Consider the following 27,827-nt stretch of genomic DNA (forward strand, 5'->3'; position numbering starts at 1 on the left):
CAAAGAAGAAGAGGGGACCAACTTTTGAAGAGAGCAGTGATGCCTACAGGTGGAGATAACAAATCAATAAGAATTGAACATCTAGTTTATTTTTGGAAGCCCAGTAGGTGCCAGTCTGTCTCCTAGTGCATAAGTATAATCACAAACCTAGCCATGGGCAAGTAAAACTAGACAAGAATGTGTAGCCCAGAGGAAAGCCACCAAGAATAGATTGTGTGGAGGCTGATAAGATCCATATTGCTCCAAAAGGGAGAGTACCACCTCAAAACAAGACCGTCTTTGTTGTGAAAGGGTTAGGTTGTGAGAGACCTAGCTTGCCAAACACCTCTAATGGCCTCCCTCTGCCAATTGTCTTTAAATACTGTGATCTTTCACATAAGAGCAAAGCCTGAAAGGAATCTCTCTAGCAAAAACATCGTTTATTCACTCTGTACAGGATGGTGGAGCAACATGCCTCTTCTCAGTCATGTTACTCTTTCCTTCCCTGCAGATTTCAAACAGAGATTTGTTCGAACAAAGATCAGTAATTTTGCTCTGTAAGGGATGCAGGAAGAAGCGTAGAAATATCTCTCGATCAGAACAGTTCCTGAGCCTGCTGGAGAAATGGCAGATCGCCAGAGATAGCACACACCACTGTTCTCCCAGATAACAATGTGTAGAGCTGAATCTTCCAGACATAATCTTTTAGACAGCAAATTGTGCACATATAGGTGAGAAACGCAAGGAGCTCGTGTCCTCAGGGGGAAGCTGCTGAATGCCTTGCCTTCCCACAGGCCAGCTCGAGGACCAGCAGCCCTCCTCCTCTACTCTACGTCCATACCTGGGTGATAATGGAGACAGAAAATGCCACCTGATGTTTTTGCCTATGTCTTTGAGCTTTGCGTTGGAAAAAAAATTCTAGGCAACAGCCAGTTCCATCTATGTTTGCAGTTCTCTGTAGGCTGGTGTGTCATTTCTTGGGAATCTTTTACTGCCAGAACCTATCAAATAAAAGCAGATCTTTCAAGGAAGTAGCTTTCCCCCAAAGGTGAAACTCCTCTGCTATTTTTTATCTCAGTGGATTTGTGCTTGTATAGCAGAGCAGACTGTGGGCCTTGGTGTTTTACCAGGTTTCTCAGTGTGTGCCTTCACGCTGCCAGAAGCCAAGAAATAAAGGTCTCGGATCCCTTCTTTAGCAAATATTAATGGATCGTCCTTGAGCTGTTCTCAGAATTCAGTGCTAATTTTGCTAGGGTTTTGAAGTGACATATTTTCACTAGAGAGCCAGACACAGGCACTAGGGATACTAGACAGAGGAAAAAAACATAATGTCACCTCTAAAACTACTACATTAGCATTAAATAAAAGGCCAGGCTTTTGTTCAGGATGGAAATGGCTTTTCTTCAATACAATTTGCTTGGCCCCAGCATAAGTAGAGATGTTGCAGAGCCTACAGGTAATTACCACAACAAAAATAGTACCCACGAATTAGCTGTTGTTCCTAACCTCCTTCTCCCATTTGTTTCTAAGTCACACTAAGACACAGCAAAAATCAGGTACTAATGCACAGGAGTGCAAATAGTGGAGAAGGTAAAATAGAGAGCTAAGAAAGCAAGAGGATTTACCTTCATTCTGTAAGATGTGATTCGCAAAATGGTAACTCCCGTGGGGAAAGCAGCTCCAGACTGTACCTGCACATGGCCGTGTGGGAGCACACAGACATCCCCTGGCTATTACTAGCTGGTATATATCAGAGCCCTCCACCACCGAGGCTGCCCTGAGGTGTGCTGGAGAACGCTGACCACAAAGATCTGAGGAGCAAGATCAGACTGGGCCTTGCATCTGGAACGGCTGCCATTGACAATCAGAAAACTGGCTGCGCCCAGCAAACAGCAAAGGCAGCAAATTCGGGGCATGCAGTGTCCAGGAACTCCAGGAAGTGTGTGTGTGGAATGCTGCTGGATTCCTGTCTTCCCAAGCACTGGTTCTGCAGTAGCTGCTTTCAGCTACCCAGTCCCAAAGAATGGGAAGGGGGCGGGAATCTTGCTGTGCAAAATGATTAACCAAATCCATAAAATGGTGTAACAGTGAAACAGCCTGTGGTCTTTTTGCTAAAGTATTTCTCTCCTTGCAGATGCAGTCCTCGCACAAAGAGCAAGGCTTAATCAGTTGGGTTGCAAACGATCCCTTTTCAAATGAGTGAAAGTTCATGTCTGAACCTGATGAGAATCCCATTCACCCACACAGTAGCAGGCAAGCTTTTTATCACAAGTATCATTTGACTTTCCAGATAAAATGGTTTGTTTGCTTTTTTTCTTTTTGCAGCTGTAAAGAGTAACATTTAGACAAATACTTGACAGACAGATGCTCCAACAAGCTAGTATAACTCACAGAGGTGCCTACTTGTCTACTGTAAAATGAGGTTAGCGTTCACGCGCGCTGTAGTTCTCACGTGCTGTTCGTGATCTGACCCCACCTCTGGTCCTAGGCTGGGGGTGGCTGCACCTGAGGAGAGCAGAGGGACTTACCTTCCGCCCGGCCTCGTTGTTGTGCAGGTTCATGAGTGTCCTTGCATTTTGCTTAATCTCCCGGGCATCCACAAACACTTTGGCAAATCCTATTCCATATCTGATGTCAGCAGAGCAGCCTCCCCATTTCCATCCTTCCTCTTTATGGTACTGTCCTTGTTTTTCTTTGTCACAACCACAGTCACTCAGGTTGCCTTGGGTACAGGCAGCCGTGATGGCGTGTGCTACTCCAGCAGCAATGATGGCGTACGTGAATGCTGCCTCTCTGCTCCCTGAAATTAAAGCGGTGCCGTAAATACATGATGCAACATGGTGACATTAGTTAGAAAAAGATAAGCAAGTTCCTGCGGTGCAAACATCAGAAGGCTATTATTAGAAGTGCTGTAAATCTGCAGGCATAAGCAGGTCTCTACTTTTCCAAGTATTGATTTCTGTGGATGCTCACTCTCTAAAATGATAGCTCTCCATGAGGTAGTAGGAGATAAAGTATTATTTAGGCAACTTTACGTATATATTTCTAGACAGTATTACAAGTAGTCAAACTAAACTTTTTATAGCAAAATGGTGGGGTGGCACTGCTGGAGTGCAGCTCAAAAAGAAAGAAAGAAAAAGAAAATAGGTGGAATTGGGGGTGAAACTGCTAAAACAACCATATCCAGCTTTTTAAAAAGTCAGCTCAGAAATGGAATTTTATTTAGAAATTTAATTCTACACTAGAAGGTATTTTTACAGGAAAACAACCTCTGTTAGAAATCTTGTTCTGAAAAAACTGTAAACAAACTGGAACTTTTTTTTTTCCACACAGAAGGCATCACAAGGTTTTCAACACTGACATTTGTGCAGACTCAATGAAAAAAGTTTTGGGTTTAATTTCAAAATTTCTCACAGGATGGAAAAAAATCCTGACCCATTGTAGGTACCATGACAAAAGCAAGGCAAAGTAACAGCCTCACCAGAGGGCTGTGAGGAAGGGGTTAATTGTGCAATATGGCTATAATGACAGGCTTCTGTTTGTTTTGGGGGGGTTCTCACTTTATGATTTTATTTATCTTCTTGAAGCTTTCTTACATTCTGGTGTGTGGATTTCCCATGTGTGGATCCCATGGGATCTATGAAGACTTTTGGAACCAGTTCTGCTCAGAGGGGACCTCTTCAAAATGTAAGGAGGTTGCAGAGGTTGCCCATGTATATCAAACAGCCCTTTAAACGTTCTTGAATCTCCCAAACTAAGAACTTGCCCCTACTCTCATTTCTCCAATGGCAAAATGTACCCTTGCATCAATAGGATCGGAATCAGGCTCTTAATTAGGAGAGGGCAGATGGGAAGATCAGCTTCCCTTCTCCAAACACCCGCCAGTTGAGTTCTGGCAGACCTCAGCTGCTGGCAATAGTTTACTACACATGAAACAAGCACATTTCTGCTGTTTATTGGATTTCACAAAGAAATAATCACTTGGGAAAGAAATCTTACAAGCACTTCATTCTTGGCTACATCCCTTTCACATATATGATCTAGATTTCTGTACTTGTCACTAAATGCTTCTTTTAATGAAAAATATTCGCTTCCTTATGGCAAGGAAGTAAAATGGAAAACAAGATGACATAATCAAAATCTGTTAATAGGCGACTTCGTGCCCTTTTATTAGCATAGGCAATATTCCCATTGATATTGCTATGGACTGTATTTTATTAAGGAACTTGTAGTTGAGTATCAGACTTCCTCAAAAGATTTCTTGCTTCCCCTTATTAAAAAAAAATCATAAAATGTTGAATTGCTGTGACTGTGGACTTTGCAGATGAGGCTTTCTAGAACTAGTGGCTTTTAATGAAATCTGGATGTGGGATAGAAATCCCAGTGTGTTTGGAGCTGTGCTTAGTGCCTCTGTGCAGCTGTGTGGGGAGACCAGAGGAGGCAGGTGGAAGTGTGGTCCCACTGCAGAATGAATCTGCCAGGACCAGCAGTCCTTTCTAGTTCCTCCTCCAGTTTATACTCAACAACAACCTCATTATTTCAAGTACAACACTATGAAAAATCCACTCATGAACACGGGCAAGTACAATAAGAAGTCTCAGTTTCTCTACTCGGAGGGAAGGAAAGCACTACACCAGATTTCTGTTTCATGATGCAGCAAATGGGACAGCATAAAAAAAAAAAAAAGAGTTGAAATTTGCATATGGTTCTGTTTTTCCTTTGGTTGGATGATTTCTGATCTAGACCAAGTTGTTTTCAAGATCTAAAATACGTAACACTGGAAGATCATTTTAATCTGACACTCTCAACACTATAAAGACTAAGCAGCTCTTTAGCTTCCTAGAGGGTAGCACAAGCAGAATCAAAATCCAATGTCAAGCTTGATCATGAAATATATTACACAAATTAAGTTATTTTGTCCTTTTTGGGGGGGGGGGGGGGGATGGGTGAGGGGAGCAGAACTTTAGCAGCTTTTTAAAACTAAAAGCTATGAGATTACAAGGTAAACAAAGCAAGTGTCTGGAGGAATTGACTCAGGTGGGAAGTACCTTGGCACTTGTGCGCTATCGATAAGGTGGCACAGGCTTGTCACATCTCCATCAAACTATCCCTGTTCTCCATAAATGATTCACTTTTTCAAACTTCATTGCCCTTGTCTGGCTCATAGAAACGTCAGCATGCAGGGTGGGGTAGGCTTAGTTCCCTTTCAGCCTCCTCTGTGACAGTGCTTTGGATACCAAAACAGCGTAACAAGGTTTTTGTAACCAAAAGAGTTAATATGAGAACATGCATTTTCCTGCCACTTTTAAATAATGAATACTACTGCTGTACTCCTGGTTTCAGCAGAAATCCCTGGAGGATCTCAGAGGGAAACACTGCTGCAACAAGGTACACTCAAACAGCAGCTTCTTGCAGGTGGCACTTTCCTCTGAGCTTCTGCTGAGGCTCTAAAGTAGGCTGACAAGGGAAACACGGCTCCACACTCAGTCTGATCTCAAAATATGGGTAGGTTGAAAGGTGCAGCCTCATCACTTCTGGATTCCCAAAGATGAACAATTTGGGAAATGACCTGATATGATTTTTGGAAGCCAGAAATGTGGGAGAATAATTGAGTCGTCCTTTATTTTCTTTCTTGTTTACTTTTCAGCCTATACTTTTTATGTGTATCAGACAGCCAACTTAGACCTGCGCCTTACTTTCCCTCTGGAAATTTAGTAGTGAAAAGTTCAAGATCTTAGTGTTAGAAAAAGTTCAGGCTTTGATATCAACACAATACTGGGTCTCTCTCATATTTACTTTAAGGTGATGGTGACTGTATGTCAGAAAATACTTGATAGGTGGGAACAGCACCACCGGTTCAGAGGGACAAAGAAAGCTAGCAACGCAGAAGATACGGTAAAAATACAGGCTAAGGAAAGAACAGAACTGGCAGCAATGCATCACACCATGTGAGACACAGAGCCCACTTTGGCTAACGACCAGAAAAAGCAAAACACTTCTTTCCTAGCAAAAATAGTTAATAAGCTGATGGTAATGTCAAGGGTTCCACTATTCTGTATAACTGAGAGGATGAGGAAAAGTCTAATCTGCAGTCTTGATCTTCTCTAGATGGCTAGAAAGATCAGACGGTGGCTGGAAGAGTAAACTGGTGTGTTTTCAGCAGTGAGATGAGAAGAGAGCTTTGGAGAGAATTTAAATAAAATGTACTCAATTGGCAAGAGCTATTCAAACTGGCTCTTGAAGAATTTTTTGACCCATTCACTAGAAGCATTGGGTGGAGACCCAGGAATTAAATCTTCTTGCAGTCAATTCCCCACTAAATCCATCCTTAAACTGAAACTGGAGTTAAATCTATGATTTTAGATATAGATATATATACGTATGTATTTGGAAAAAAATTAGAATTTAATTTAAAAATGCATATAATGAACAGATCAGTTGATCTTTGTGGAGGATTGGTGCAAATTGTGATCCCAGATGCAGGTCAACTTAAGAGGTTTTAATGCAGGCTTTTCCAGCCAGGGACTTGCAAGGGTGCGCACAAACCCACTTGCAATGAGTTGGCTGGCAAAAGGAGTGCCTGAGGCCAACAGGGGCTGTGGAGAAAGGTGGAAAGTTAGCTATCTGTGTACCAAAATGGTAAGCCATCCTTTCAGCTCCCAAATGACATGTTCTTCTCATTATCTCGAATAAGCAAAGGTTAAACCCAGGCCAGAGCCCAACTCCAAGCCTTAGCAGGGTCAGAAAAGGAGCCAGCAGTCTCTCAGAGGTTGCTCTGGTCATTTACAAGGCCAGAGATCTGACAGGGGTTTCTAACCACGGCAGCATGTCCAGGTATAACCGCTGTAATAGCCTAAGTGGTGTTCAAACTCAGTGCAGATGCGCTGGGGCTGGTGGGGAGGGGGGAGACCCCCCAGGTGCCTGACCCCAGCAGTGCCACCCACCAGCACCCAGCCCGGCGATGGGGTGTGGGCACTGGTGTCTGCTTGGCGCCGCTCCCCCCATCCAGACCTGGGGCTGTCCTCAGTCTAAACAAGTGCTTCAGCGCTGTGTGAATTTTCTTCGTATGTCGGACATACATATCTCACTGCTCTTTCTATCTTTTTCTGGACTTCTATCAGGTACGCGGTGTGTTGCAGCTCCATTTGCTTTGATGGCAGACAGCTTGGATCCACAGCTTCCAATGTTTCTGCAGCTCCGCTCTTGATAAAAATTGTCCTCCAAAGCACTGGAGTCCTGTCTTTAGACCATTCACTGGGCAATACATGACAATCCCAAGTTGTCTTTAACTTTGTCTCTCAGCTCTGCACAGTCAATCACCATCACAGAGTGTCAGATGTCATAAAAGGAAGCACTAAGATTATCACAGGTAAGCGCAAACATAAATATTACAAGCACAGGTGGCTCTCCTAACACTGAGCCTAACTCTACACAACTCATGCATACCTTGGAGTGTTAATCCTGCAAATGCTTGCACGTGTATCTTTGCTTTTCTATATAAACGTTTGTGAGACTAGGCTTTGGCTGATCAGCAAGTGGCCTGCCTGTGTATCAGCTGCAAAGAGTGGTCTGCATTCTGGTTTTAATTTAGCTAACTTAATTTTTTTAAGTTTAATCCTAAAAATTTGAACCGCTTGTGAAAATCTTCATTCACGCTGATTAAGAATGAGAACTTAGTTTTAAAAAGTAATCCAATACCTTAATATTGCAAGGGAAATGGGACCTAAGCCTGCATGATACAGAAAGGATTTACTTGCAGGTAGGTGCTCAGTAGTTGAGTAACTCTCAGGATCTAAGTGTGATTCTAAACAGCTTGGCCCACCCTATCAGTCCCCCTCATAAACTGAGCTGTGAAATAAAAAAAGATAAATTTCTATTTATCTCACTGGAAAACATGGGATGTATTTTCTGCTATTTAAAGCCAAAGGGTCAGCAAGGGAGTTATCTGCAGTGACATGAGCTGAAATATGATTGTGAAAATATAAAGATGGAAAATACAACGTACCTTGCCAATTATGTGCCACAGCTAACATTACTTCACATCTCTCTATAGAGGTCATAATTCATAGCTAGGAAAAATGAAGAACAGGACTCATCCTCTGCCTACTTTGGGGTGTGCCTCCTCCTTCCTTGGTAGACTATGTCTACTTTGGCAGGCTTTTTATTTTTATCTTTCTTTAACCTAGCATGTGTGATTAATAAAAATTGTTAAGCCTTCCCCCCCCCACCCCCTTTTCTTCCCCCTTCTGTAATGGTTCAAAGTTTTGAAGGGTTTGGTGCCTTAAAATATTGTTCTGACTTGAAATGAGAATGCCAGTTCCCTATAAATTGGCAGCATGTTCTTTGCAAAGATTAGTAGCAGAAATAAAGTGAGTTGCTCTGAGAGGCATTTGAGACTTTGGGGGAGTTTAGTCACTACCCACTTTCACCAGCTAAAATTTGTTTCATCAACACATGACATTCTTGGAGAAAAAACACTCCAGGTATAGTGATTATTTTTGAGACTACTTTCCTTAAACTTACGAAGTTACTGGTCAAGACGTGCATTACAAAAATCACAGCCAGTATTTTGGAGTCCAAACAGCAGCTTCCCCTTTCCAGACAGCTCTGATCCCTCCACTCCACCGCCTTACTGTAGGAAGCACCACGTACTGACCCTGCGATGGGAGATAGCTCTTCTACCTTTCTAATGAAATGTAATCTTTTTGTTTCACCGAAACATGTACTCACAAGACACATCTGAAGGCAGGTATGAAAACCTTCTGATGGGAATTCCAACCGCAGTGACCTTGGGGCAATGTTTTCTCTCTACTGTGACAGTCCCTGCTGAGAAAGATTGACTTTTTGGCATAAAGCAGCATGTTGGGTTTTGGATGTTCAGGCCATATTTCAGCCTGGTCTCCATTTTGCCTGCAAGTAAATGTTCTCATGCAAGATAGTGACATTAAAAACTGGTTGTAAGGGCTGGAAACTTAGCACAGAAACGCAGCTTCTGACCTTGCTCAAGTAGATAGCCAGCCTTCTGTTAATTACAATATTTCTTTTCTCTATATCTCAGGGGTTTCATAACACCATTAATTCAAAAAACAGAGTATTTCTCAATCTTTCTTCTAAATATTGATCACGCTGAATAGTGCAGTAGCACTTAGAAGCTAGTTTCCCATAGACTTGTGCAGGTAATCTTCCATGCAATATAAAAACAGCAAGCATATTCAGGATGACCTACCAGTGGCTGTTTACTCTGTCTGTTATTTCTTAATTCAAAGAATCAGACTTTAAAAAACCTAACACAAGAGACTACACCAGTATTTGAAATCAAAAAGCTCCAGGAAATGACTGGAGATTAAATCCTTTCTTGAACACGCCTGTACTGGGTTGCTTTCAAAAGCGTTTGTCTTTAACCCAGTGACAGAATGACATTTTACTCTATTTTTCTTTTAACTCTACCAGACCAGAGAGGAGGATGAGCTAGATCTAATTCTCTTTTGCATACCAGCAAAAGAGAGAGTTCCTGATAGCTACTGAAAAACCTAGTTAAGAGTTTGGTTTGTAGGATAGCTGTCATTTGTCTCAATAGGCAAGAGAGGGAATGTCCCCTCTTCCTTTACATTGTTGAAGCCACAGGCAAAAAGTTTATTGTAATAGATGGAAAATAAATCCCTGCTAAATTCAGTCCAGTGTGCAGTGTACAGCTAATAGTGTACTGTATCAAGGAAAGCTACCAGCCTCTCCTGCTTTAAGGTGTACATCTGGGTACATCTGTAATGATCCCTGAGTCAAAGGCGTTGCACACAATGTACATAGGTGCCGAGCTGGCCTGCTATGCTCAACCGCTGTGAGACCAGTTTGTCCATGTGGATTCCTGGTTTGATTTCAGCTTCCCTTATTCACATGAGTAATGTCAGATGGATTAAGGTATCAATGCATTTTTCAATGTAAAAGAAACCGAAGAATTGATGCATTTTAGTAAGACCAGGATGAAAACTTGGCTGAAACCAGTTTTGCTGCAATGCTCTTCGGAGACCACGCATAGCTCTCAGCTGATTTCCTCCATCCTCTCCCCTGCATGATCCATGACAGTTTCTGCACGGTTGTAGTGCCTTTCTTTTCATAGATCTACACTGGAACGAGTTTCCACTTTGCTGTGCCACTTTGTAGAGATTCAGTCAAACAGTTTGTATTATTTTTAATTGGGAAGGATCATCTAATAGTGGCAGTGCTGCTCAGTTACAACAGAAGGACATAGTGGTTTAATTTTTGCCCTGTGATGCCAATACAGTGCTGTCCTCTAGATACCGTGAAATATATGCATATCCTAAGGCAATGATTTGAGGTAGTTACTCCTTGGCTTGTGATTGCCACAAACAGCAAAGTTACTGTTGACTACCTCTTCACAAGGTTACACACTGTAGAATGGGCTACTAAAGGCACCTGAAGAAAAGCCTTCCCATAGGACGTGCTCTTTCTGTGATCCATCAGAGCCCAGATGTGATTTTCAGATTCTATCAAAGGCATCTCTGATTGCTCAGAAGTTTATGCTTGAACCACACTTCACCCGAAGAGAGGTGGGCAGGAGTTTTTTGGCCTATCCTGCTTTAAAACCTTGGTTTTGATTGTGACCATCTGCAGGAACAGAACTGCTGACCACTGTAAAAAATGTTTGGTTTTAAAAGTGTCCGTAATTGCAGTGTTGCATCATCTCCATGGTTATTTTAAAAATTCTCTTTGTGACTTTACATTATTAATGAGGTGTCTATAGAATTGTCTAGAAAAAAAACCAAACTTGTGTTCATCTTGATTGCAACTTTATCATTTCCTGTTGTAACTGGACCAAGTTCTCAGCTGGAGTAAACTGCTGTCACTTTTACTGTATTTCTCTTCATGTTATTGGCACTATTGTCACCAGCTGTCACCATAAGGTATCCACAGTATGTCAGTAGGGAAGACTCTCTTTTGAAGGACAAACTAGATAAAATGACACAAGAAATGGAGAGTATATGCTGTGCAATGATAGGAAGCATGCTATAAGGAGCTGGAAACTCCAGTCTGTGCTCACAAATACACCGTATGAAGCATGGATGAATTTAAATCGTTGCTAACTAGAAACTAAATTATCACTAGAAGATGGTTTATATGTGAATTTGTTAAAATACAGATAAACACATGCTTAGAATAGGAAAATTTTGTTCAGTGCCTTCCTTCCACTGACTTTGAAGTGTTTCACCAAGTCTAGTATCCCTGTTACCGTTTTAAAAATAGGAAAAGAGAAGCACAGAGGACGTGCACCACAGTCCCTCAGCCACACAACAGCAGAGCCACGAGGAGAACTCAGGCCTCCTGAATCACCCTCCAGTGTCAACAAAAGAATTGAAATCATTTGGGTACATTTCCGTAACATTCATAAAACATAAAACTTCTACCCAAGAAAGGTAGAAGTAATGAAACCTGGGTCTGAAGAGATTTAGGTTTGTGTGCCATCAGAATCATGGGTTGGGAAATAGTTCACAAGAATCTGTGGTATCCAAGGGAACTTATTTGTATGGACTAACACACGCAAATCCTATTAGCATAAGAGTTACTGAAGCACATCCTCCCAAATTGATATTAGACTTTGCTCGCTGCACGCGTTGAGCAGCTCAGCAGCCAGGCGAGCCACTTTACTGTCATTCTGAAGTCATATCCTAATCATAGCGCGTGCGCGTCAGGGCCGCTCCAGAGGCAGAGCGAAGCCTCTAACAGAGAAAGCGGGATGAGGTCATGGGTGGCCCACTGACTTTATTGCCAGTGGCAAACCAAAGGTGCCCCACGTACTTTGGAGGTAATAACTTTAAGGATGTAATTGGCCAAGAGATATATTCAGTCTTTGAATGCTATAAGAAGTACTATTGTATTAGTTGCTGTTTGAAAAGTATTTTGTAATACACAGCATGGCAAAGAACTGAGAATCTAGAGCTGTTGCTGGTAATTAAAAAAGCTACAAGGGTACAGTCTCTGCTTTGATGGTAACCTCAATTGTTCTTGTGCACAGTAACCTTAAAATACACCCTATAGCATATACGGTCCACCATGTCACACGTCTCTCCCCTTTCCTGTTTTGAGTAAGCCACACGGGACTTACCTCCTCCTGGCCGTGGGCACCAAATTTGATTTATGGCTTTATAGCACATAAGTTTTACCCTTTTTAACCTTTATTTCTCTCAATGGTAACCTAGAGCACACCCCAACACAGAGATCTTGGGGAAAGAGAGAGAAATGTAGGAAAGAGATGCTTTTTCCTTGTAGCCATAGAAAGGCGAGCTGTGTTGGATATTCTAGGTTTCTACACATGCTGCAAAGGAAGAAGTAGAAGAACAAGGAGACAACCTGAGTGGACGTGGTTACGTTATAATGTTTCATGGTGTTCAAGGCCCTGAGTATGTTTATCCTTGAGACACCATGCATGTCTTGTGTGCAAGTAAAATTCACCATCACGCCTTTCAAGTCCGTGTGATTTTTATCGACCCTTATTTTCAAATGTAAATGTATAACCTCTTTAAATTTGAAGGTTTTGGTTATTCTTTAAATTAGTTTTATAATTTGGATGCCGTTCAACACTTGACTCTGTTCTGAAACCAACGATGAATTTGCCCTATCTATCTTAGCCTTGTAATGGATAGATAGAACGTATTAAGAGTTATCACCTCAAAGACAGATCAAAGTCTACTTCCTTTAATATTGACTTTCTTTAAAAGGACCTAAATATAACCCACTAGCTAAATAATTCAATTTTGGGAGGGGGGGAGGAACTGAGTGCATGTTTGTACAACAGACCACAATAACTCTGCAGCTTTATGATTTGTTGAAGAAGAAATCCTTCTCACATTTTCTGTTTAAGGAAATGTTACTCTCAGACTAAATGAGCCCAAACCTGTCAGCCATCCAAATGGACTCTTCACTGACCTAAGTGGCAAACACTTGCATGCATCACTGACAGGAACAGCTCAGCTCAAGGAATAGAAACAATGAGCTAATCTGAGTAAATGGTCCATTTTCAGATGTATCACAATGTCATGCAGGGTCATTTTTACATTCCCTACTTGACTCACTTTGTTTGATTATCAAAGGCGTTGAAAGATCGGTAACTCACATAGGACTTTCAAATTTAGTCATCTTGTTCTCTTTCTGTTCTTTCCTTAAGTATCTCTAAGTTTTGGAAAATACACATATCAGTGTGCACACACGTGATAAAATATACTTTCAGTTAATGCCAGGCGTTTCCAAGAGTTCCAAAGCAGAGTGGCAAGGCTGTATCTCTGTGTTTCATGAGAATGCAAGGAATGAGGTACTAGGGACATACCCTGCCGTTTGCCCACGTATGACTAAACGGTGCCTGGAGCCGGTCCAGTCCAGAGGGTTTCCCAACAAGCTAGAAGCCAGGGCACAGCTGCTGTACGACTGCTCGGGGCTCTTCTGGCTTTTCTTCTCAGTCACTTCTTCTGTTCTCATGAAATACCCACGTTTTCTCTCACGCTAATCATTGTTTGATGGGCTTTCTGGGTTTTTGCGTCTATGTTTTAGGTGGGGAGGAGGCAGAAAGACCTCAGGGCTGGAAACCATAGATATCAGCTTCAACTTCTGGATGCAGAATGCCATACTGCAAGTGATTAGTTTCCAAGTATGGCTCTAAAAATGGCTATAGCTGTATTCAGAAAACACTTTTCCTCAGTCTTTGTATTTTAAGTGCTGTGGAATCAACAAACACTGAGTAAGCTCCACTCCTGTGTATTGTGCGGTACAGGGGCATAAGAGTTTTAACCTTGTCTGTTTCCTCAGGTGTTTGTGTTTGTCATTACTAATGCTGGTTTAGTTCAGAATGTCAGTATATTTTGTACTGTTGTAATAACCGAAAAAAATAGAAACTGGAAATGGGATCTTCTGCCTGTTGGTTGGAACAGTTTCTATAAATGCCCTGACATCTCAAACCAGAACACCCGTTCCTTCTGGTGGGAGAGAGGGCACTAGATAAGAATAACTATTTTATGTGGTGGAAATGTCTTATAATGCAACTGACCTTTGTCCCAACAAGTCCAAACATCAGGCCAGCATCACTGTTGAGGTGCCTGCACCCCAGAAGTGTCATTCTAACCCCACGCAGCATTCAGTCTCTGACCACTACCTTCAACCCGAACCAAACACCATTTTTGCATCCTTAATAAGGCTGCTGTCCTGTGCCCACAAATGGAAAACCTTTCCAAAAGGATTTGTGAGAGCAAGGCAGTGAAACACTGTGGTAGGAGCTAATGCTAAGGCCTGTGGAAGTGCTTTCCTGAACCACAGCAAGGGCCACGACAGGTACCCTGCTAGGAGGAAGCACTGATGTCAGTCGCGTTGGTAATGACAGCCATAGCATCCAGGTGGACATGCTCGAGGTGACAGTCCTGCCCTGGCTGGCACAAGCTGTGTGAGCCAACAGCTGTGCCCCGTGACACACCCCATGTGCCCCCCCCTCCTTTTGGTGTCATGCAGCTGGGAGTTGGTCACCAGTGAGCGGAGAGGCAACGTACCCACTTTCAGCTCCTTCCCGAAGACGGTCCTCTCTCCTAGGGCTGAGCAGTTCCAGCGCCCGTTGCGAAACTGGAACTGGCACTCGTTGATGCCCATCTGGGACCCTTCCCCGATGACGATAATAGCGTCGGGCCTGCTCTGGCAGATCGCCCGCTGCCTGGGGGCAAGACCCGGGATCTTGTTACAGATGATGCTGGCTCCCAGGGCCACCACAGAGGAAAAACCCCTGCAACGACAAGACACCGGGGTGGCTGGGGGACCCTCGTCCCGGAGACGGACGCAGCACCCTGCCGCCTCCCAGCGCTGGCAGGTGCCCCCGGAAAACACCCGCCTTTCCCCCGTCGCTTCCCTCTCCCTCTCTCCGCAGCCGGAGCGGAGATAAGGAGCGCGTGGGCTCCTGCCAAAACGGGACGAACTTCCTCATTCGTAAATTAAAGCGCAGGCAGCGGCGTTGCGTGCCCGGGCCACGCACAGGCAGCGGGCCGGCAGGGTTTTCCCTCTCCCGCGGAACTGCTGGAGGGAGGGAGGACGGGGATAACGCGCTCTGCCCGCGGGCTGCGCCGCCTCTGCCCGCAGCCGGGCGCACCTGGACCGGCAGCGCCGCGGCGGCCCGGGCCGGGCCAGGCTGGAGCGGCGGTGGGGGGAAACCGCCAGGCGGAGAGCCGCCCCCCGTCCCGCTCCCCGCTCCCCGCCGGGGTCTCCTCCGGCAGCAGCCGCCGCGGGGTTTCCGTGCGGGGAGGCAGAGGCCCGGCCCGCGCTGCCGGCGGCGGCAGGTAGCTGCGGGAGCCGGGGCGGGGGCGAGGGCGGCCGCGGCACCCCGGGGCGGAGAAGGGCCGGCTACCCCGGGGGTCCGCACGCACTTCCCCCCGCCCGGCCCCTCGCCGCTCCGCACGTTGCCGGGGCCGCCACCGCGCCCCGCCGGCGGCTGCGCCCCGAGGGCCGCCCGAAGGTGCGGGGCTGTACCTGTCTTTTACGAAATAATCGTGATCACCACCATCATAATTTTTTTTTTTTTTGAGACTTCCCGAGTTAAATAGTAACAGGTCTGGGCAGGTTAGGCTGAAAGCGAGAGAGAGCGCAATTGTTATAGAAGAAAGGGAAAAAAAAAAAAAAAGTTACTTACCCGATCTTGATATACACAATCCCCAGGCTCAGGAAGATGTGGAAGATCCAGCGCCTTGTTTTCCTGTTCATATTCCTTGCTTGCCGTGTCTCAGGACCAACATGCGAAACGATGCGTGCCACGCTCCGGCCCGGGGCCGTCTCCGGCGGTGCAGCCGCGGGTCACGGCAGCGCGGCCGAGAGGGGCAGCCCCCGCCGCGCCCCGCGCCGCCCGCCGCTGCGCGCTGGCGAGCCCCCGCAGGCACTCACCATGGCCCTGCCCCGGGGCTCTGCGCGCCGCCGGCCGCCTGCCCCGCTCGCTCGCTCTTCCCTCTATCCCGGATTTGTATGCCTGTCACACGTAGCGCTTTATTGCTGCCGATGTATGGGCTGCGGGATCCTGAGCGCCAGCGGCTCCGGGCGCTTCCCCCAGGTTCAATGTTAACTACCTAGCTCTCCCTCTCTATCCCCCCCCCCCCCTTTTTTTTTTTTAACTCCCTCTCTTCTTCAGCTACTTGGGCGTGTTCTCCAAGGAGGGAGTTGTCCAGCCGGGGGGGAAGAAAGGCGGGGGAGGTGGGAAGAAGGGTAACCAGAAATGGCAGGCAGATCACCTGCCTGCAAGGAGGCTCACAGCGATCCTCCTCGGGCGGAGAGCGCGGCTGCTCCTGCGGGCACGGCCCGCGGGAAAGCGGCTGCGGGGAGTGTCACCGGGGGCTGGCCCCGGGGCTGGCCCGGGCCCGCCGGGCGGCATGGGGCCGCCGCGCTCGGCCCGCACCCCGCGCTGCTCCGCACCGGCCGGCACCGGCGAGGGGGCTGAAGTTTTACACTCCGCGATAGCCGCCCGTTCGCCGGGGCTGCCGAGCACCTGGGGCTGGTTTTATGCCTTTGCCCCGGCCCCGACGCTCCTCCCCTGGCTCTGCCTCCCCGCGTGTAACGTGCCGCCGCTCTCCCTCTCGCTTGCCGAGCCGAACCGGCGCGGCGGGGCGAGCCCCGGGCAGCCCGCAGCATCCCCGGCAGCGCGCCCGGGAGCGCTGCTTCGCCTGCGCCGGGGCGGGCGCGGGGGGACCGGCAGGTGCGGAGGGGCGGCCGCCCCCAGCCCCCCGCTGCCCTGTGTCGCCCCGTATGTGTCCCTGCCGTGCCTCTCCGCCTAGTTTTGGACTGATCCTTCTAGTAACAGAGACGGGGGCGCCCCGTCCCGGCGGGCCAGGCGTGGCAGCCGGCTCTCATCAGGTGGCTGCGGGACTGGCCGCGCCGGGGCCGACCCCCGGGGGCAGCGGGCGGCGGGAGCCGCGAGGCGCTCCGCGGAGCCGCCTTCCTGCCGCAGGAGTGGGGGGGCGGCCCGGACGAGAGGAGTATCCCGGCTCCTCGGTGCGGGGATTTACACGGATATGGTGACTATTTTATTATCCACTCGAAATATTTCAAACAGGGAGGTTACCTAAATGATAACAGGGGTGTGGTGCGGGAACTGTTCCGCTGATAGTGTTTTTCTGAAAACAAACCCACAGTGACAGGCCCAGAGGGTCCCTCCGAGGAAGCCGGCTGGGAGACCCTCTGGCGGGGCAGCGAGCGGAGCGGGGCCGCGGCCCGACGTCGCCGCTGCGCCCGCACGGACCCGACGCTGGCACCACCGCTCTCGAGCCGCCCCAGAAGCGGGGCTGCGAGCGGGGCCGGCGGCGGGCGGAGGGCGGGGGTCCTGCCGCGTCTGCTCCCTCTGAGTGTCCGGGGCAGGGTGGGCGCTCCCCCCGCCAGCCGCCGCCATCCCTCCGCCTCCATCGCTCGCTGCTTCCCTGTGCGGCAGATACTTCCGTACCCCCTCTGTGCCCGGCAGCCTCCCACCGCGGGCAGCCGGAGGCAGCGGCCGGCCGGGCCCGGGCCGAGCGCGGGGAGACGCGGGCGCCGGTGGCGCGAGCAGCGACCGAGCCCCGCGGGCAGCGCCGGCCCCGCCGCGGCCGCAAACTCTTTGTCAGGGCGACACCTGGCGGGCACGGCGGGAAGGGCAGCCGCGGGCGGGCAGCGGGCGGCGGATAGGAAGCAGCGAGCGGCGGGCAGGGGGTAGGGGGCAGCGGGCAGGGGGCGGCGGGCAGCGCGGGCGGAGAGGGCAGAGCGGGCAGAGCGGAGTGAGCCGGCAGCGCGGGTGCCCCCGGTACCTGCAGGGCGTCCGGGGGCGGCGGGAGTAGCTGCCCCGAGGCTGTTGCAGCCCTAAGTGGAACGCAGCGGGCGCCCAGCACCAGGCACAAGCAGCGGGCCAGCGCACACGACCTATACGCGTGGGTGTAAGGCAGCGTACATTAACGAGAAGTAAATTCAAGGCTTAGGGCTTATCCTCTTTGGGTGGGAGGGAAACCCCCCAGAAAAGGAAAGTGCCATTAAGAGATAGGCAGAAAGGCATTATTCCAATTTGCATTTGTGTATTATCTCCTCAGATCAGCAAGGCACATACTATGTTGATGCTAAAAGTGAGCCCAGCCCCAGGTATCATGCTGGGGCAGGCACCCTGCGCCGTGCACCGGCACCACCACTGCGTGTGTGGGAAACAGGTGTGTAACAACCACAGGATTTTGGCGAACTGGCATACCCCGCACACAACACGCTCCTGCAGCAAACACACACAGAGTTGTGCACCCCACTCTGCTGGGGTAAACAGGCCAGTGGTTTAGGCAAGGTGGGATGGTGCTGCGTGAAGCAATAGCATAGCATAATCGCTATTGGTACTATAAGTAAGCATGGATGTGCTCAGTGCACCATCCTCTTTGCAAAACAAACAGAAGTTTTCTAAGCGTCAGAACATGCCCTGTCATTGCAGCCAGTCACCAAAGCATGTATTTTGCCTGTGTGGATTTGTGAATGAAGGTTTTTATTTTTTGCTCCATATATAGCTCAGTATGATGGTGTCCTGAAGAGCTAGGGCAATCCAGAACAACCACCAAAATACTGCAGGTGTGCAAAAGAGCAGCTGCTGAAGAGGACTAGGGAACACACGGTGGAGGTGAGGTTTGTTGCTTTTTTTGTTGCTTAGTACAGTTGGTCACATTGGTTCAATAGTCCTTGAGCAGAAATGGGCACAGAAAGTCTCAGGAGTCTCATCCTGAAACTAAACCTGCTTTCCAAAGAACAGATGTACCCCCAAAGTGAATCTCTGAACACTGAAATAACTGAGAGGTCATTTTAAATTTGCTTCAGAACCTCAGTCCATATTCCCGACTATGATGATCTGGCACATAAAACACGGTCCAGGAGCTCTTTAGACTTCATTTTCACCTTTTTTTTTTTTTTTAATTTCTGATGCTGAAGGTAGAGATGTTTTATCTAATTCAACCTCAGCAAGTCAGCTGCTTAACACATGAGGTCAAGGTTGAGCAAATTGGCATCTTAGGGTTCAGTAAGAGCAGAAAATGGCAAAGCCTCCTCAGAAAATTAAGATAAATAATTTACTGGACTAATCAATGAATTTCTCTTACTCTGTTTGCTCCTTAAAATTCGTGACCTATATGTATATGTGAGCGTGTGTGCATGTGTGCGTGCGCATGTGAAGCATACATAAAATAACATTCCTGTGCAGATTACAGAAGGGTAGTTTGTCTTGTTTGGCAAAGTTTCTCAAACATTTTAGTCACTGTTTAAAATGTTGTAGACCTTAAATGGTTCTTCCAGCTATGTGGTGTTTCCAGTGGTCTTTCGTGAGTAATCTTTACCTACCACTTGTTTTACAGTGCATATCCATCCAGCTTCCTTTTTTACATTATGTCTTTATATTTATTACTTTCTAATCTCTGCATAATAAAATCAATATGAGGCATTTTGATACATTATTCTATTTCTTTTAACAGAGTACTTGAATAAGTTATAGGCAAACTGGTAAATGAACACAAAACTTTGAACAACTATTAGAAATCAATGACAGAAAAGCAGGAATCGGGAAATTGCCTGTGGCAATAGAAATGAACTTGAAACCATGCCCTTAAAAGGGTTAAAAAGAAATCCTAGAGCTACTGGTTCATAAGAAAATGTCTGCAGGTGAAAATCCAGCTCTCTGGATTTTTCACTTGGAAGAACTCTATGGTCTCTTTGCAGGAACTTAAGAGGCAGCTTTTGCTACCCGACGAAGCACAGCTGCCTGCATCATGGGAAAGTGGCAGGTCTGCTCCAGACATGTTAGTCTGGTTTTAAGAGAGAGTCCAAGGCAGCTGGAAGAGTTGGGCTCACTCTGCTTTTGGGGAACACGCCTCGGTATGTGGTCAGCAGCCCTTTGAGCAGTCATCAGACAGCCTGGCCAGCCCGGGATGCAGCTCTTGCTCAGCATGGGCTGACAGACAGACCAGGATACTCAGCTGGGTGTTCACAGCAGCACTCTGAGAAATGCAGGAGGTCAGAGCAAGGCAGAGGGTCTCTGCAGGCCTGAAACTACAGGTCCTGTGTACAAGTCTTGAATGCATAGCTCGGGAGAGAACAGCCACCCCATCTCACTGCCCAGCCTGTAGGCAAGCAGACATTTTTTCGCCCACAGTGGAAGAGGAGAAACCTCAAGACACTGTTTCATCCCAGGCTATGGCAGAAGGAGGGTTGGTGGGTGGCAGTTTCTGACTCATGACCCGATCCATGGAGCTCGCCTGTCCCTCTTGAGATGCTTGCTGCTACGAGGAAACCTACCCTCGAGCAGAGCGAATAGTTTTATTCCAGATACGATCTATTCGCTCTCACCTTTTACTACCCGTTTCTTTATTTAGCAGCAGCAACTTTCTTCCAAACAAAGACTGGGCCCAAGCTACACCCTTGAGCCATCCATCACTTGTTGCCACAATGGTGTTTCTATTGTTAATTGTTTGTCAGGGTTGCTTTTTGGGGTTAGGCAGCGCAATGATTTAGTATGCTAGCTAATCAGCTCTGAAAAAGTATTCTCAAAATAAATTAGATTTTTTAAAAAAAGCTTGAAAAAATCTGTTGGTCTTGATACAATCCTTCTCAGCTCTCTCACAAACCCATGACTGGATCCAATAATTTCCTGTAGTTAAAGAGATTCACTGTGGCTCCTGGTCTTTGCACTGGCATGGGTTAGTGAAGCTAAGGCAGTTTGCAAAGCGCCTGTCTGCTCAGTGTGTGGTTCTGGTCAAAGTTATTAATGTCTCATTTTTCATAAGCATAAAGAAATACAAGAAACATACCCACCTAAAATGAAAAAGAAAGATTGTCTGTCTTTTCTTTCTTTTTTTTTTTTTTTTAAGATGGCCTCTGATAACATGAATTCGCAAGGGAGAATGTGGTTAAAAGCCCATTTTGTAACTAGATCCTAGATGCACATACCATCAATACTCCAACTCTGGCTCGCTTTTATCAGGCTAATCATAGCTGCACTGTTTTGTTGTCAAAACATCTCCTGTAGAAGTCAGACTAGAGAGTCCTTTCAATAGCAAAAATGTGAGGTTAATATACCAATGCTCCCTGTGTTAATTATCTCCTACCTCCTAAAAGGGTGTTTTAAAAAATACAATAAATAAATAAATAAACAAACATTTGCAAGACCAGTTAATTTCCTAGGCTCATCTTGGCCCAATCCCCGCAATATAGCATATCATCAGCAACCACAGTAACTTCTCAGTTTACAGATGTATTTGTGGGACTGCAAAACGAGCAATAAATAGCCTGCTGCAGAGTTTCTCTCTGCTAGGAGTAAATTATGTAAGGAGCTGCAGCAGGTCAGAGCTCAGGAAGGGTGAGAGCCACCTACCCTGCCTGGCAGGGCTGGCAGCACCGCCGCCACGCTGGGGTGGGTTTCCAGAGTAAGTCTTGTCTGGTTTTCAACATTTGTGGCAATAAAAAAGTTACACATGCCTTGTTGTGATCAACTGCCTTGTGATTGATGGACTCTGATGTAAACAGGTATCTAGCAAGCTCAGGACAGGGGTCTAAGAAAGCCAGAGGAGGTTTGCACCCTTTGAGAGGGAAGCTCAGATCCTCAGGTCCCACTGAGATATGCTCCAGGTGGGGCCCATCCAGTCCAGGCAGGTGGTGACCTCAGCAGTTCATGCAAGCCAGGGGGCAGAAGTAGTTTAGGCAAGTACGTGTGTCTGGGAGCTAACTACCTCCAGCTTCATCTAGTTAGTAACTGATGGGCTCAGAGTGCTACAGGAGGTAAGTGAGGAGAGAGGTGGATGACTAGAAGGCAGTACATTTTGGGTAAGGAAAGAGTTGCTCTGTTTGGATGATTTAGGTGTCTACTGGCTACTAAGCGACCTGGAAGATGCAGCTGGTTTGTGCTGATCTGATGTAGAGCTGTCTCTGTGTGAGTACCCAGGCAGGCACGTTTCTGCTGTAGCCTCTACTGGGTCTGCTGGCTTTTGGAGCTGGACACAGCCTGAGGAGCTCAAAAAACAAGGTTTGTGAGTTCGGGGTTTCTCTGGTTTGGGGTTTACTCAGACTTTTTAATCTAAGTACAGATGAAGGAATACTTTATGTTCAAGTCAAAGTAACGGGTTGATGTAGCTGCTATAAGCCTGAATTGGTGAACTCCATCAAGCCCTGTGTTTGGGGAAAAGTTGCAGATTTTGGACCTCAGAGCTGAGCAAGTATCCCTGTGTGAAGACATGGTCACCCACTCTCTGGAGTGTTAAAAAAAACATAGGCAGGGCTTCAAGTTTGTTCACGTGCTGTTTGAAAACGCCTTGATTCTTTTTGCTGTGCTATCTCTGGGCCTGGGTAACTCGCTGTTGCTGCAGTCTGGGTGGTTTCCCATGCTCCCCTATGCATGTGTGTGCACACACACAACACACAGTTGGGACTGTATTCCAAAATGGGATCAATCTTAACCCTGCCTCTGGCTGCAGCGTGTGTCCCCCTGGGTACCATTGCAACTGCATGGAGTTTGAACCCTGCCCTTGCTGCGCATACCAGAGGAGGAGCTAATGAGTAATATACACAAAGTAAATTGCTCTCTCAAATAGTAATCCTTAACATCAATAGCAGAATTGGAGAAACAGACCTCTCGTTGTCAGTCATTTTGAGCTAAGTATGTGAATCCCACTGGTCTGCATCTTCTGTTCCCTCAAGCAGTGTGCAAGTGTCACCAGGTGCCCATTGCACATCACACAGAGACCTCCAGTTCTGCAATGACACACTTTCTCTTTTTAGCTTTTGTCCCCGACGGGTATAAATGCAGCTATTTGTTCACAGGGATGCTACTCATCCAGGCTTTCCCCCCCCCCCCCCCCCCCCCCCCCTTCTCCCTTCCTACACAGCTTCTTTGGGAGACTTTTCTGATTCCACCCCGTAACATGTTACTTGTTACAACCACACTGGGGAATATGTTGCATTTGCAAAAAATAGTAGTCCTCAGTTATCACAACATGCGCTTAAGAAAATATTTTTTTTAAAAAAAAAAAGCCCTGACATTTCCTTTACACGTTTATTAATGGACACAGAGGTGAAAAGATGAACTGTCAAAGCAGATTATTTGTTGCCAAAGAAAGGTCTTAAACACCATGGATCTGATCCAGCAAATATGACACCGTCTTCCAGGCAGCGTAAGGACTAGAGAGCTACAGATGCTGTTAAAAGAATGTATTTCCAAAGCCATTGGGTTTTCCCCAAGTCTATAGAGAGATGGACTAGAGACAGCACACACTGAGGGAAGGCAGCTGGGTTGCAAAACTGGGTGTGAAACACGCATTTTTGCTAGCCATGGCCAGCTGGTGTTGCATAGAGAAGTCCCGCTGACGGTGTATCTTTTGGTGACCAAACCTGCTGGGTACCAATGATTTGTCACAGAACAGGCTGAACTCTGAGCCACTCACAGCACCGGGGCAGCGAGTGAGGAGAAGGATGAAGCAGAGCTGTGCTTGGCAGTGGTCGCTGCAAAAGTACCGTGAGCTCTTTGTTGGACACATGGACTGCGAGCATGGTGATGGGCAGAGCAGATAGCATGTGTGGCTGGGTGGAGAACAGCAGCATGGACAGCAAGGGTGTTGTCTATTCCCTGAATGTGTGCAGGGCGGAGTCACAAAATTGTGTATGGGAAGGGGTAACAAATAGCATGAGGAAATCATGTGGAGATCAGGGGAAGCAAACTTGTGTTCATGGCAGGAAGGAGAGAAAGGGTGGAGAAAGTGGAATGATGGGGAGGAAGGCACAGAAAGACGCAGGTCTACTTTTTGTTCTGACGAAGGCTGACCTTGGACTAATGCATATTTACAAACCTGACAATCAGCAGAAGGCATGTTGAGGCTGTTACTACTATTGTTAATATTAATATAGCTATAATTATAGCTATAGTTAAAATGATAGGACTCAAAACCTGCCTTTTTCAAAACAGAAGCTTCCCCTTTTTTCCCTCTATTCACAGATTTGAGATGCACTTTTACAAGGCTGATGTCAAGGTGTCACTAGAAATGCACAAGGCCACAGTGATATCATGGTGTGAGAGAGAGTTATGGGCAAGGCACATAAACTTCATGAAATATTGTAATTATTTTCCCTCCCTTTTTAGCCATTGCCTAAACTGCAACCATAAAACTGATCTTAAAATAGCACTGCAGGTGAAAAAAAAAAAAACCATAAACCAAAAGGAAAAGTACTGAACTAGATTTTGTTTTCCAGCCAAGTTTGATCAAACAGCCTTTGCTAATAGGAGAGCTTTGGGGGAATTCTGTGAACTCTAGGAAAGGGTATTGTATTGCAGATATCAGGGCTCTTATCAATAATTTCCTATCTCCTTCAAAGCCAGGAACTTTTCCCTATCTACCTAACCAGAGACATATTTTATGTCAAGATGTAAAGCAAAATAGGCTTGCATTCAATATTTAGTTTAAAGTTATGTAAACAACATTAACTGATCTGTCAAAAATGCGTTCATTGAAAACATTTGACTAAGCTAATTTGCGTTTTTGGGGAGATTGCTTGCACAGACACTTAAAACATACATTTACTGTGGGCCTGGCAATGTCTTCAGTGAGCCACGCAGCCCTCCAGTTACACATTTCCAAGCACTAATTGTGGAATAAATAAATTAAAAGTATCAAGCATATAATTGTAAACTGTTGGGGGTCTAACAACATAGAAGACACGATGATCGGGTCTTAGCATGTACTCTGTACAGTTGAGAAGGTGTGACATGGATGCAAACCAGCACCAGGCCATGAGGGCTAGGGGTTGTCTGGCAGGGGTCTGGGCCAGGGTTTTGGTGATCATTCTGGCCTCGTGGACTTCAGCAGAGCTTGCTGCCTTAAGCCAGATGAACAGACCCGGCATTAGGAAACTAGAAGTTTCTTTGTGCTGCATTAGCAGCACTGCCCCTGCCCTCCTGCTGCAGCTCCTGTGCGGCCACTCAGATGTCACCGAGGCTGGAGCTAGAGATGGGGTCATCACTCTGACGGTGAGGACACTCAGCAGCTGAATTATCAGGTCTAGTGTCCATCTGCCAAAATTAATTTTTCTAATAAGCTTCATGTGTTGGTCCAAGACTGCCATGTAGTCACAGGGGATAAGCAGAATATTTGGTGCCTGTTCTCCAAGCTAGGTGGGACTTCCAGACGTAACCCTTAACTTGTGGTTCAGGTTAAAATGGCTTTCCAGCTATGTTCTCGCTGGGCTGGTTCAGGTGAGTGCTCTTGTCAGTAAGGGAGTTTGCTGTGCTGCTCATCAGAAGGGAAAGCCTGAAAAGACACCAAGAAATTCAGCCTTTACTGGAGTGTTCCTGGGAAGCCTGTGGGAGCCGTGGCCAGGGGGTCTGTAAGTGCACACACAAACCCTTTCGATATCTCAGAAGTGTCTACTCTAGTGAAATTATTTTCTTGTGTATGAGAAAGTAAGGGCTGTTTGGAAGGCGTCAGCACTGTACCTGAACTGAGCAGAGGGCACAGACTGAAAAGATTCCTGGGGGGATTTCTATGTTTGATAATGGATGTGTGGTGAGAGAAAACTGGTAATTCCATCTTTCACAGATCACTGTGTTTTGCAAGCCAGGGCTTCTTGATAGTGATATAGATATATATAGATATAGATACCTGCCTATTCAGTAGGTTGCCTTTCTGCCGTATCATCTACAAATGCAGAATAAAAAGGGTCCCATCCCTAAAAAAACATTATTCTGTAAGTTGATGATAAGGGTGCAAGACACAAGAGTAAAGAGGGAGCCATGGCTATCAGCATGGTGAGCAGCTGCTGTGGCCGTAGGAGAAGAATGCTTTTGCAAGTAGTCATAGGGAGCTCCACATGGGAATTCAGCACCCAGGAAGAAGAAGAACACTTCCCTGGAAATAAGAGAGAGGGGATAAAGGCCATTGTAGCAGACTAGCCATAGAGCAGTTTCTTATTGGTAAATATGTCATGAAGGGCCTTGAAAGCAAAGTCTGGTGACTTACACTTGATGCTAAAGAGGAGGCGTCAGAAGAGGGACACAAAAGGAGGGAGCGTATGTCAAAATGCTGGTGACAAACTGACTCGGGCAGTGCTGGCCTGCTGTGAGCAGAGCAAGAGGAAAACTGGCGGTCTGTTAAGATCTGTCAGATGGTGGGATTCAACTGAGGGGGTCACTGGGAAAGGCTGTCAGTTCTCAGGACCCAAAGCAGAAAAACTTCAAGTATTAAAACTCATTTGAAGGAGAGGATTCATAAACTGGGTGTTAGGAGAGAGACTGGAGGTTCTGGTGGGCTGCGGGGTGACTGACACACGTCACCCGGTCAGTAACAAAGGAAAGTGGGGTTATATGGAGGTGTGGGCAGGAGCTTTGCTTTAGCCTGGGAGAACCCCAGTTAAAAGTAGAGCTAAATAAGAGATGACCTTACAGAAAGATCTTTCTTTTTTATTGTTTACTTTTTATTTGGATAGAAGGGACAGGTCTTGAGCTGAGCAGTGAAACAGGAGCTACCTCTGCAGAGGCAGCCACTGAGTTTGTGCAGAGATGAGTTTGGGTTTTTTGTCTTGTTTGGTGGTTGGTTTTCTCCTGGAAATGAGATGGTAGGAGAAAAGACACCAAGACCTTTCCAAGGCTAGTAAAGAAGTCTACTTAGCAAATGTGCTGAGTGAGTGACAGGAGGCAGAGGATGAGGGTTGCTGAATCCAGAGAACAAGATCTCAAGAAGAGTGTGGTCAACAGTGCTAAAAGTAAAGAAGAAAGATAAAGATGAAGTGTGTGACTGAAATCTTGGTAAGAAGAAGATATGAGAGACCTCGACCGGAGAAGTTTCAGTAGGATGTGGGGAACAGAAACTGTTGGGAGGAACACCAGGATACTACAAACAGCAAGGAGCTATGGAATGCAACAGTGTCTGGAAGGACAAGAGGGAAAGCAAGGGTGTTTGGGCAACACCTTTAAGAAAGGAGATGCTGAAGTATGTTAGTGAAGGGGAAACTGAAGAACTCAAGGTTAAATGAGGAGAGTTAAGTGCAGTTAGAATTAAAAGGGATGAAAGAAACTGAGATGGAGATGCCATTGGAAGGGAGAACAGGCCAGTGCCCTACCAGAGAGATGAGGAAAACCAGCCAGCTCATATTTCCAGGGAGAACAGAGGAACCAGGAGATGACAGTAGCTGAGGAGTGAGAAGTTGAGCCAGAGTTGCAGATATACTTCTTTAGATTCAGCTGTATCTTACAGCTACTTAGCTGGGAAGGTGACGGTACAGAGAGGTAGAATGAATTTGCTGCTATGTTAATAGCTTCAGGGGGGAAAAAAACCAAAAAGTGAAATTAAGTCAGTAGGCCAGACTCTGGGAAGGCAGTCTAGACCGGACTGAAATGAAGCTTGAAAGCAAATGAGCAATTTTCAAATTGAGAAAAGGACAGAGAGGAGACGTCTGCAAACAGAGGAGGAAAGAAAAACTAATTGAATTATCCGGATGAGCAGTGACTAGAGGGGAAATCTGCACAGTGGAGAGGTGAGGAAGAGCAGTACTAGGTGAAAACCATAGCAGATTAACCATTTCAGAGTGACTGAGAGAGTCAAATAAGAGCTGCACATCAACTGAAGGCACAAGGATATAGAGATGACAATGCAAGGAATTGGTTGGATTGTCCTGTCACAACCTGACACCACCAAGAGCAGATGTGGGAATCTGGGAACAGGAGAAAGAGCTTTGGATCAAGCATGGAGAAGGAGGAGGATGGGGAGAGGCTGGGCAAGAGAAAGGGCTTGGAAGCAGCAAGAACAGGAGGGATCCTCAAGCATTTGCACTGTGTCTGCTCCTGATCCAGGAAGCTCAGAGAAAGGAAGATG

At 46.6% G+C, this 27,827-nt stretch overlaps 2 protein-coding genes across 2 annotated transcripts in view; both read right to left on the reverse strand.

The window, feature by feature from the left end:
• The window catches only part of WNT7A (Wnt family member 7A), a 40,627-nt gene extending 23,754 nt beyond the window's left edge, over positions 1-16,873 (reverse strand). The window contains exons 1-3 of the mRNA XM_005435112.3: positions 15,647-16,873; positions 14,523-14,749; positions 2,508-2,779 (exon numbers count right to left, since the gene is read on the reverse strand). Of these exons, the coding sequence (XP_005435169.1) occupies positions 2,508-2,779; positions 14,523-14,749; positions 15,647-15,717 (570 nt within the window). The 5' untranslated portion in view covers positions 15,718-16,873. The remainder of the gene's footprint in view (positions 1-2,507; positions 2,780-14,522; positions 14,750-15,646) is intronic.
• Positions 1-27,827, reverse strand: part of LOC129736044 (relA-associated inhibitor-like) — a 410,983-nt gene that overhangs the window by 351,349 nt on the left and 31,807 nt on the right. The gene's annotated exons all lie outside the window — the stretch shown is intronic.

This window comes from Falco cherrug, chromosome 4 (genome assembly GCF_023634085.1).
Source record: "Falco cherrug isolate bFalChe1 chromosome 4, bFalChe1.pri, whole genome shotgun sequence".
In the NCBI taxonomy this organism is placed as follows: domain Eukaryota; kingdom Metazoa; phylum Chordata; class Aves; order Falconiformes; family Falconidae; genus Falco; species Falco cherrug.